The 12,684-nt window shown below is 34.8% G+C and overlaps 1 protein-coding gene across 1 annotated transcript; it reads left to right on the forward strand.

The window, feature by feature from the left end:
* The first annotated feature begins 7,164 nt into the window (after nt 1-7,164).
* LOC132064602 (transmembrane emp24 domain-containing protein p24delta3-like) lies at nt 7,165-12,251 on the forward strand. Its single transcript, XM_059457640.1, has 4 exons — nt 7,165-7,435; nt 9,927-10,142; nt 11,826-11,902; nt 11,979-12,251. Exons 1-4 carry the CDS (start codon nt 7,241-7,243, stop codon nt 12,121-12,123), a joined length of 633 nt encoding a protein of 210 aa, XP_059313623.1. The 5' UTR covers nt 7,165-7,240; the 3' UTR covers nt 12,124-12,251.
* Nucleotides 12,252-12,684: the final 433 nt, after the last annotated feature.

Below are 12,684 nucleotides of genomic sequence, written 5' to 3' on the forward strand. Positions count from 1 at the left end.
TTTAGCTGTTTGTTTCGATCTTCTTCTTTTTTTCTTTTTTTCCTTATGTGTTATTTATACTTATTTTTCTTGTTTCGATCTTCCGTCTTTTGTTTTTTATTTTTGCAAATGCATTATGGTCTATTAATAGACTTTTGGTCGATTATTCTTGTTCTTATATCATGGTTGATCAATGCCACACTATTGTTTGTATATAGATATAGAGGCGTGCAGATATCAACGGTTCAATCAATTTATTTGTGTTGTCAGCTGAAAAGACGATAAGGGAAAATATTAATGAGGGAGATTCCTTGTTTGTCAATAATATAAACAAAGATATGATGCCGATGAGTTCACCGTAGGCGACAGTGGGCTAACTGCCAAGTCAATCTACTGAACAAAACATGTTCTTGTGAAAGTTTGACTTGGTGAAATTACTGTGTGCTCACGCGAGGGCAGCATTGAGATTGAAGTACGATGTTGATTACGGTTCAAGCATCTACGAGTATTGTTCGCCTATGGGAAATGCCAGAGAAGTATACAAACATGTTCATTCTCCACCCCTGTACGAGCCCAAACTTGAAAGAAAGAGAATTAAGTGTATTCATGACATCACGGAAACTTTCAAACCCAAGGTAAGTAGCTAAGGGAAGAGAAACAAGTGCTCGATTTGCAAGGGGGATGGTCACAAGAAAACAACGTGTCGATATTTGAGAGAGGATCTCACTTGATATCTTTAAATTTTAATGTATTTTTATTGTATTAGTTCTGAAAACTGAATGCAAGTTGAATATTAATCAACTTTGTATCAGTTTATACTCTAAGTGAATTTATAATATACTGTTCAGTTGGTCTATGATATTTCACAGTTAGGATATTAGTCTTCCTTTTGGAGGTTTATACTCCCCAATTAAAAGCCTTATCATGGGGAAACTAAAAAGCAGCATAATGAGTACCTTTCTTAATTTTCGTAGTCTCCACGTCTAATCAAACTAATCAAATTTAGCCATTGGGTGACGTTTTCACTTAACCGACGCACATGTTTCTTTTTGTTGTAAGTATTTTGCAAAGCTTTCATCGGTGAAAGTTAGTGATGGAAGCTTTTGGTGAAATGAACATATGGTTGTTGTTCATATTTTTGTGTTGTGTTTTATTTATGTCCTTTTTATTATTATTTTTGCATTTATTTTCTAACCGTCAAAATAAAGCTAAGTGTGATAGGTCCATTAATAGACTTAACTGATAATAAACGACTATGATCTATAATAACTCATTGACACGATCTATGATGGACCTTTAAGGTTGTTTATAAATCACGGGAATAAAGGTGACTATTGGAACAAGAAGCCTACTAAATTTGCACAAGTCCAACATACAAAAAAAAATGAACACTTAACCCCAAACTCCAAACCCCAAATCTAAAAAAAGTCAAAAATAAATAAAATAAAATAAATAAAAAGACTTGATCCTATTTAAAGATTATAATAATACTTTAATACATCATATGAGAGTCACCATCCATTAAACACATGAACCAAAGAGTTTTAGGACACCTAATGATCCTTAAATCACTAATATTAGTCTAAAAAAGTCAAAAATAAATAAAAAGACTTGATACTATTTAAACATTATAATAACACTTTAATACATCATATGAGAGTCCATATCCATTAGAAACACGATCCAAAGAGTTTTAGGAGACCTAATGGTCCTCCGTGGAATATTGTGCTTTGAGAACATTAGCTTATTGTCAGACTTATTGGATAGGAGTGTTATGATTACCATTACTTGTCCTAAAACTCTCTGGATCATGTGTCTAATGGATGGAGGTCTCATATGATGTATTAAAGTGTTATTATAATGTTTAAATAGTACCAAGTCTTTTTATTTATTTTATTTTATTTATTTAAATCACTAATATTAGTCTAAAAAGCCAAAAATAAATAAAATAAAATAAATAAAAAGACTTGATACTATTTAAACATTATAATAACACTTTAATACATCATATGAGACCTCCATCCATTAGACACATGATCCAGAGAGTTTTAGGATAAGTAATGGTAATCATAACACGACTATCCAATAAGTCTGACAATAAGCTAATGTTCTCAAAGCACAATGTTCCAAGGAGGACCATTACTTGTTCTAAAGCTCTTTGGATCAAGTGTGTAATGGATGGGGAGTCTAATATGATGTAATCAAGTGTTAATATAGTGTTAAAATAGCATCAAGTCTTTTTATTTATTTTATTTAATTTAATTATAGCCCGTTTAGGCAAATATTTGATGATTAAGGACCATTATTTGTTCTAAAGCTCCTTGGATCATATGTATAATGGATGGGGAGTCTAATATGATGTAATCAAGTGTTAATATAGTGTTAAAGTAGCATCAAGTCTTTCTATTTATTTTATTTTATTTAATTATAGTCTGTTTAGGCAAATAGAGGTCTGGTTTATATATCAACTGCAGTAGAGTGTAGACGAACTACTTAATCTATAATGTACTATGATCGTCGGGGATTATACACTTGTGGTATATTATAGACCTATCCACGCCTTAGATTTACGTAGTTTGGGGTTCGGGGTTTGACTTTTTTTTTTTTTTTTTAATTATTTTGATGAACTTTACTTTCACCAGGCTTCTCATTCCAAAATAGTCCCCTTTATTTACTTAGTCTATAATATACTACGCCCTTTGGAGATTATAAACTGTTGGTATATTATAGATCTATCCACGGTCCCTTAGATTTATGCAGTTTGGGGTTTGACTTTTTTATTTTATTTTTAATTGGTGGTGTTTGGCGGTTCAGCAATTGATGGGCTTTAAAAGCGAATATATATCATCTACGTATAGGCTATACCTAGTAGATATATAGATATATCATATACGTTATCTAATATAGAATAGATATTAAGTTATTATTTACTATACCTAGTAGATATATAGAACACAATCTTGGTTTATTAAATACAATTATACAGTTGATTAATATTGAACTGACATTCAAGAAAAAACACAATGAAATACATTTGCTGAAATATTTAATTGAAGAACCAAAAACTGCAAAGTACAAGAAAAGCATATTTAATTGAAGAACCAAAACTGGAAAGTACAAGAAAAGCACAATAATGAAATACATTGAAAAATACATCAAGTTCATCCCTCTATTTCGGCACGTTGTTCTCTTGTGGCCGCTTTCCTTCTAAATTAAGCACTTGCTTCTCCTCCCCTTTACACGTCCTTTGGGCTTAAAAGATTTTGCGATGCCAGGGATACACTTTATTCTCTTCCTTCCAAGTTGGTTTGGCTGCCCATCACACTCTTCGACATTAACATCATGATCATCCGTATCCATTGAATGATCACCCATGCTCTCATTTTGCATTGAATTTGCACGCAACGCTGTTGTGGGGGTGGGGGTGGTGGTGCTGATGTTGACGCTGCTTGAGACCTCTCAACAACATTTATTCTCAAAACAAGCCTACAACCATCAACAGCAACATCAAGCATATACACCACCACATGCCTATCATTTGTTATGAAAGAAATTTCCCCTAGTGGACAGAGCATTAATCATATAACTAATGCGCAAGTCGCTGGGGTCACAATCTAACTCCCCGCTTTCCTTTACGCTCTCAACCAAATCGTTATATGTACCATTGTGACGCACGGCGATCAGCACTATCACCTTGCTCGCAGAATTCCAAATCCAACATTTTGGGGTCTCCACCCATTTACCCATGTAATCACCACCTACTATAACATATTCTTCAATAGACGCCATACTAACGATATAATAGACTATTGCTATGGTCTATAATTGGTCGATGCCTAGACTTAGAACAGTACAAGATTCAGACTAAAAAAAAATAGCAGGGATATAGCTCTTTTAATGGAGAATTGACTCAAAAAGAGGATTAGAAAAAAAGACGAACTCCACTACCAATAGACGCGGATGGAATGGGCACCTAATAATTGAGCTTTGACAATAATGATGAAAATAATTCGAGCTTCTTTTCAATGATTTCTAAGAGATTTAAGTTACAATGACTGAAGTGGGGAAGAAATCCGTAGTTTGGGACTGATTTTGAGATGAAAAGCTAGAAATTTGGCCGGAAACGGGATCGGAAAAGTGCAGAAATGGTGAGCAATGAGCTTTTGGAGGGAGGGAACAAAAAAAATGGGGCTGCTAAATTGGGGTAATTAAATGTTGGTGGTTGGGGTTGTTTTGTATTTCTTAAAACTTTGTGTATAGGGGTGACACCATTGGAGACTTCATTTGATGATGTCATAAATAGTGGCCCTTTAGCCAATTCTTTGAGACTTATGGCCTTTTGTCAAAATAAGTGTTGAAAATGGCCTTTTAGCAAAACACCCCCAGTTACTATTATTTTTCTCCATAATACTTATTTATAGTATTTTGCCATGGCTGCTTTACTTCCGTCAATTCTTGTTTAACCTTCTTTGTCATGCTTTCTCTTGAGCCGAGGGTCTTTCGGAAACAACCTCTCGACCTCCCTAGATAGGGATAAGGACTGCGTAAGCGCTACCCTCTTCAGACCCCGCTCGTAGAATTACACTGGGTATGTTGTTGTTGTACTATCTCTTCAAAATTAATATATAGAAATATAAAGGCACTAAATTACAATATGCAATGTATCTGGTACTATTTTACTTAAAGTACATCTAGTATTCCCAACTAATTACTGATGAAACTTATTATCTTGCTGCCAACCAAATGAATGAAACGTTTTGGAAATAAATTGATCAGATAAGGAAAGAAAGTTTGACGGTTAAACTTACCAAGTAATCATCTAGACATCTCAATTTAATACTGGTATCTCCTGGACACTCTCAAATCCGACTCGCATAATGTGTGTGTTGTCTTCACATTTGAGGGTGTAAGATGTCATTTCAATCCATTTCAGCTTAAAAAGTGCAATTAAATTTTCACTTTTAACCTTGTTATCTTCCTCTATTTCATTCAGTTGAAAATTGCTTTCAGTTACTGCAATATAATTTAAAGTCACCAATGCTTAATAAAAATATTGAGAGGCATTTTTTATTATTCTTCCAATCTTTTTTGCTGAACCGTCTTTTAAAAGATCAAAAGTGATATCAAGGGCCTCATTATTCTTATGGGATATGTGAGTTAATCTAAAGAACCATTTTTTAAACCAATTAACCAATATATTTTCAACTCATTTTTAACCCGTGCTTCAGTACTAAAAGTCACTAAAAACCGGCGAAAAAAACCAACGGATTAAAATCGACGGACTAAATTCTTGTTATTTAATATATAGAAGCAGCAGTAACATTAATTATCTATGTTATTAGTGCAAGCACCTGATATAGATAGAAGATATAGTTTTTTTTTTTTTTTTTTTTTTTTGATATAGAGTACGTACTTACTCTTTGCTATAGGTAACCCGTTGTACCAGTTATTAAAATGGTCTTGCCCTCGCGAAACTAGTCAATTCAGTGAGAGTCCATTGAGCTAGAGGTGAAGCAACTTGGGGTTAAATTCATACTATAATATTTACTCATACTGGAGAACTATGTATTTGCAGGAAAATAATACTGGAAATCTAAAGTTTGTATTAGAACATACACAAAATCGCCTGGACTTTAAGATTTTTTAAGAAATCGACGGTGTATGGTCGGTTATTTAGTTATTTTTACGAAAACCGAGGGACTTCTCCAAATTTTGAAGTGCAAAACTGCAATTGAAGAGGAGAAATAAAAACAACGGAAATATTTCATCAAAGAGCATGTGTGGTTTGGTGGTAGAATTATATTGTGCAGTGGCATAGCAAATACTTGGGTTCAATTCCAAGTTGTTACATTTTTTTATATATATATTTCTGAAAAATTGACGGAGTCCCTCATTTTTTATTTTATTTTTATATTGGTTTCAAATTTAAGGAAACCGACAGACTTTTTATATCGGTTTTTAATTTCAGGACATCCGTCGGTTTCCTAATACCGACCCACCATTGCTTTTGTCTGAAATCTGTTAGCGCTGAATCTAAGTTAATAATTGGTTAAATAACACATATCTTTACTCATATTTTCGATTTGCGGCCAAGAGGTATGAGCCAGAATCTTTAGTGAAAGATCCATTGGAAGCTTTTGGTGATGAGTCGGGCATTGACATATTTGATGAAGAAGATGAGAATGAAGTATTGGATGAACGCTTTGCTAAGGTGGCTAGGGATGGAGATCTTTCACCTAGGCAGCAAAGGACTGGATTCAAGACAAAGAAGATCCATGAAAGAAAACATTATTGGAATAGTAAAATGCTTGAGGAGGTTGTTTTAAGGCAAATACCAATGAGAGTGGTAAAACAGAAGGAGACAAGTTTCAACTACATTAATAAGGTCCAATAGATCCAAGAAGAATTGATGAAGTATCAGGAGATTTTGGAGCGGTTGGAGTAAGAAGGCAAGGTGAACAATCAGATTTTTATCGAGATACATCTCCTTGAAGATTTCACAATTTCAAAAAAACAAGGGTCAAGCTCTAAATTCTTGCTTATTTTAGTTTTTCACTATTTAAGTATTATCATTTATAATATATCATAGAGCGTGTTATAAACTCCATGATGATCATAGAATATTTAGTTCTCTCTTTTCTTATTTTTTTACACCGATGTTAATCAGCAATTGTTTTTTCTTCTTTTATTTTTTTAAGTAAATAATTCAGGGCAATTTGCAGGATTGTGCTTCGCTGTGGGTGGTCTTTAATTTTTGTCCCACAAAATGGTGGTCTTTAAATTTCTGCCTTAAGGCAAAATTACGTCATGCAAATTCTGGGTTAAGGCCCAAATTCTGCCTGCATGGCCAGATTTGTAAAATTCTACCTTAAGGCAAAATATTCATGGGCATAATTCAGCGCAAATTTTGCCGGGCGATTTTTTTTTTTTTTTACTGAGCTAGGGTTCGAACCCATAATCTCGGTGTATTAGGCGAAGGACAAAACTTAAAGACCACCAATTTGAAGGACAAAAATTAAATACCACCCCAAATGAAGGACAATCCGCGCAAAAAAAAAAACAGAATAATTAGGCAAAATTGTCCAAACCAAAGAGGCCCATGAATTTGCTAGTACTCTTAAAAAAGGCCCAATGGGCTAATCAGATACATCACATGCCCACATATGTTAATCCAAGATTCCCATTTTTGAACAACATTCCAAGCAGTGTCTACATTAGATCATTAGCAAGTCAAAATTGTGAAAAAAAGAAGTAAAAGGGAATGATGAACAGGTGTGTGTTCTTGTTCTTGATGGTACTATGTTTATTGCACAAAGGACAAGCTATATGGTTGACTGTACCAGCGACTGGAACAAAGTGTGTGTCTGAAGAACTTCACAATAACGTTGTCGTTTTGGCTGATTACTTTGCCATCTCTGATGATCATCACCATCCTAACCCCACTGTTTCAGTCAAGGTACCCCATAGTCCTAATTTTCTTTTTCTTTTTTTTTTTTTTTTAAAAAAAAAATCTTTTTTGTTTTTCAGTTTGCATTAATTCACAAACTTGGGATTTTATTAATTTTAGTTCAAGATTAGGGAATAGTCTTAAATCTTTATTTGCTGGCATACTTACATTCTTGTCTGTGTATTAATTCAGAAACTTGGGATTTTATTAGTTTTAGTTCAAGATTAGGGAATAGTCTTAATTATTTATTTACGGGCATACCTCCATTCTTGTTTGTGTATTAATTTACAAACTTGGGATTTTATTAGTTTTAGTTCAAGATTAGGGAATAGTCTTAAATCTTTATTTGCTGGCATACTTACATTCTTGTTTGTGTATTAATTCAGAAACTTGGGATTTTATTAGTTTTAGTTCAAGATTAGGGAATAGTCTTAAATATTTATTTACAGGCATACATCCATTCTTGTTTGTGTATTAATTTACAAACTTGGGATTTTATTAGTTTTAGTCTAAGATTAGGGAATAGACTTAAATCATTATTTGCAGGCATACTTTTATTCTTGTTTGTGTATGTGAATCTGGGATTTGATTTGCTTAAAGGGTAATTTGGCATGATCCCTTTTTAGATATGTGTTAGATAACAATAGGTGTTTCCTTGTTGGGGTAAGGGTATAGTTTAAACTGATTGATTTTCAACTGATTCCTTTTGTATCAGCTGGAATAATGAGGTGTTTTTTTATTTACGGGAAAGATTGAATTTTTGGTTCAAGTGTGCTAGTGTTATTTACTTTATCCATTTATAGACTAGTGTTTGTAAATAACTTACGAATTGGGTAATGTTTTAGGTCTTTGTCAAGTTGTCAAGAAGATTGCTTTGCTGATTTAATGATCTTACTTTTTATTCTAGAGCATTCATTAAATTAGACATTATAGTCCGTTAGATTTTGACTGGAATGAAAATTTGTTTGCTTATTATGATAGTTCATTAGGTTTTTAACTGGATATGAGTAATTTATTTGCATAGTTTTCTTATGCTTCATTATATTTGCATAGTGACTTGTTCTTAAGTGCAGTAAAAAGGACTGACAAAGAATCAGTGAAGAGTCTAATGTTAATATTTCGCATAGTTTGTTGAGGTATAGAATAAAGACGTAGGATTGCTTGTGCTTCTGTTTAACCCAGTCCACTTATCAATAGTAGAATTAGTTACTCAACTAAGTTAATGTGAGAGAATAATGGAAACATATGCATATGTTGTGCTACATGTGATAGATTTCTATAAGGTACATTCAACCTTGTCGCTTGAATAATGATCTAAAAGTACTACTGTGAAAATATCAATTCTAAAAGCAGTGAAAAATGGATTTTTAGGTAAAGGACCTTGAATAGGAGGAATTATTAGTTGTTGCAAGATTAAACATTAAAGCAACCAAAGCTATTAAGTCTGAATAAGTAAAAGGAAGTCGCATGTGTAGAGCTTTGTGAAGAAAACTTGGTAGAATGTCTCTGATCCAGAGTAGAGGCCCAAGATGTTTAATATAATTGCTTTGACACCAGAGTCAGTCTTATTAGGAGTGTGCTAGTAACCCTACCATACGATGTGCTATAGCTAGCACACGTGGCATTCGGAAGACCAGTTGCTAGTTTTGGGACTAACACCCGATGATTACATCTTTTCGAGAATTCCTCCCATGAGTTATTGCAGTAGGCCTCTATTTTACATTGGCACCTTATATACAATAGGTATTAGCTAGGCTCCATATCGAGGAACTTCATACCCAGGCGGATCAAACACTTGTCTTTGGCCAGTGATATGATGCCCCTAAAATTGATGGCTCTTGCTTCTGCATCATCAGAATTCATAACTTTACCCTAATTTGCTAAATGAAGCAAGCGATCACCGTTGCACTTGGCACTGCGAGTTATTTCACCCTATAGGCTTAGTCCAATTTATAGCTGAATCTTTATTTTAGCCTTGTGCTTTAGCTGGTCACATGATAATATCAACTTAGGCTCTAGATTCTACATAGTTCATGCTCGGACCTAGAGGCCAGACAGGTGCGGTGCCAAAATGTTGTGGCCTAAGTATAGACAGGTCCAATGATACAAAGCATCAACTCATAAGCTGGGTAGTGTGTTTTGTTTGTATATCCCTGATTTCTCCGCTTAATCAACAACAAATATGAAAGCGCATATGCTTGTGCGGTTGTGCCCTGAAGGGCTCTCTCTCTCTCTCTCTCTCTCTCTCTCTCTCTCTCACACACACACACACACACGCGCGCGCACACACACACAAAATAATCAACTGGCAGTCTGGCATTGGGAGGTATCTTAAATTTGAGGTGGTATTGCTAGTGTTTCCTCAAGATTCAGGTTTCTTTACTTGGCTTTGCTGAAATAGTTTATCACCCTTTTGTTGGGCTAGAACATCTGCCCAAAATTTACTGAAATTGTTGTAGCTGATTGTAGTGAATGTTATGGCGTGTTATTACTTGTGCAGGTCTCCTCACCATTTGGGAACACCCTTCATCACAAGGAAAACATGACACATGGTCAGTTTGCCTTCACAACAACTGAGACAGGCAACTATCTAGCATGTTTTTGGGTTGAAGATGGTCATAATCCAGGAGGTGGGAGCTTAACTGTTAGCCTTGACTGGAAAACCGGAATTGCTGCCAAGGATTGGGAATCGGTTGCCAAAAAGGAGAAGATAGAGGTGGGACCTGGTTTTTTCGCCCTTTCAGCTTTTGATCTTTGTTTATAACATAATTGTCTGAAACTAAAGCGCGCTAATTGAAGAAAGTATGGAGCCTTGAAGGTATAAAGGGGGACTAAAAGATGTGAATTTGAAGTATGTTTTACTAACGAGTTAAAAGGTCATACTTTAATGATGGTGTAATTGAAACTAAAGTTCTTTAAAGAGGGAAGTCAACGTAATGGATGTTACTTGGATTTGAAATCATGGAGAGGCAGGGAGAAAGCGTCAATAGTAAAATCTCTTATTTTCCATAGTTTGAAGGAAAAAAAGTATTGGCCTATTTTATATGACACCTTTATTTTAGGACCTCCAAATTGTTTGACACAATTCCAATTAATGTCATGTCGTACAACTTTCACAAATTTCAAAGAACTTAAATTCCATTTAAATTTGAACTTTTATGTGATCTTTCTCAACAAACAACTGTTCTGATGTCAAAATTTAATATTTTCTTCCATTGTTTCTAATATAGTAGATAAGTCAAAGTTAGATTCATCAATGTTGTATCCAATCAAATATTGACATATGGAATTGGACAGATTTGAGATAGTTAATGGAGAAATAGCCTCTCTACCCAACAAATGTAGGGTAAGGTTTGGGTACACCCTACCCTCTCTAGACCCCACTTGTGGGATTACACTGGGTATGTTGTTGTTGTTGTTGTAGTTAATGGAGAAATAAGTAATCTGAATTATACTCTCATAGTCAATTGAACAGCCAAGAGAAATTAGGAATGGGAGTAAAGCTTGTTGTTACCACATAAACTTAAATCTTTTCCCACAATCCCGCTGTGGTCTGGTCCTTCATCGCACCCTGCGCAAAGCTGGAGCTTAGTTCACTTTTGAACACTTTGCCTTTGTTAGTAGAAAACCCATTTGTTCATGAACCATTTATACATGGTGGTCCTGAGCATTCAAGGTTAATTCATGATCTTATGCTGAGTTTTGAGTTCGTTTATTCCTTTGTGTATCTTTGGTTTTTTTTTTTTTGGAGTTGGTAAGTGGTTGGACAAATGAATGTTCTCCTTTTTTGGGGGTGGAGGAGTATATGTGGAGGGGTAGCTTTGGTGGACTTTGTGACCTAGGATGTATCAGGAGTTAACTAATCAAACTTTAGCAATTAATAATGATTTTATTTTGAAAGTCAGACTTGTCACCTTGGCGTAACTGGTAAAGTTGCTGTCATGTGACCAGGAGGTCACGGGTTCGAGCCGTGGAAACAGCCTCTTGCAGAAATGCAAGGTAAGGCTGCGTACAATAGACCCTTGTGGTCCGGCCCTTTCCCGGACCCCACACATAGCGGGAGCTTAGTGCACCGGGCTGCCCTTAGTCAGACTTGTCACCTTATAAATAATTTAGGAAAAAAACTTTGTGGAAGCTACATTTCGTGATGGAATTTGACTTCAATGACTCATTCAAGAGCAGAACACTTTTAGTTTGTCTCTAACCTTATCTCTGACAAAAGCTTGTATTGTAACTTGTTTAAGCTTGGGTTATGTAGTTGTTATCTCCTCCTGTACAATTGATACATCGCTAAAGGATAATACTTTGGTTAGTCATTAATTTCCTTTTCCTGATAAGTAGATAAATAGATCTTTTCTGGAAGCTCTAGAAATTTTACTCAAATTTCTGCCTCTGGTAGGGTCTTGAACTTGAGCTGAGAAAGCTTGAGGGAGCTGTGGAGGCCATTCATGAAAATTTGATTTACTTAAAGACCAGGTATTTTAATTTGCTTTTAGGTTACTTACCTGCTCTTGTTGTTTCACGTTATACCATATTCCGTTTGTTCTTTCAGAGAAGCAGAGATGCGGTCGGTTAGTGAAACAACTAATGCGCGGGTGGCTAGCTTTAGTATAGCATCCTTGGCAGTCTGTGGCCTGGCGGCAGTTTTACAAATTTTGTATCTGAAACGATATTTCCGCAAGAAGAAGCTAATTTAGACTTTCTTTTGTTGAAATTACATTCGATATGGCAGAGAAAATCTTAGGACTAGCATCATTTGGCACTTTTTTGTGAAGCAAAGAATTATTTTTACTATGTGATATTAGTGGATCTAGCTTTTACTGTATCAGAATGCACACTTGAATTACTTTCCACATTTTTTTTTTTTTGTTTTTTACGTGATCATTTCAGTGGACATTGTTGTAGTACATTCTCTGAAGCAGTCTTGCTTATTTAAGCAGCAGTATTCTCTGTATCTTTTCCTCTAGTGATAGCTAGGGGAGGATGTAGCCTTTTGCCTTGAACCCATAATTTTCAACACACAGTGTGTAAAAAATCCACTAAAATATCAATAAATGTGATATCCAAATCGCTAATTTTAACGTTACAATTAAAAATTGAACCCATTAAACTTAAATTTTAGATCTCCCTCTTTACTGATAGCTCAGAGACTTTCATGATATATTCCTTAGTTGTCATAATCATTCTCTTGATTATCCCTCTATGGTTGACATTGCTCCTATAGAGTATAGACAACTATATAGACAACTAGAGATTTA

The sequence above is a fragment of the Lycium ferocissimum genome, chromosome 7, assembly GCF_029784015.1.
Source record: "Lycium ferocissimum isolate CSIRO_LF1 chromosome 7, AGI_CSIRO_Lferr_CH_V1, whole genome shotgun sequence".
NCBI classification, from domain to species: Eukaryota; Viridiplantae; Streptophyta; class Magnoliopsida; order Solanales; family Solanaceae; genus Lycium; species Lycium ferocissimum.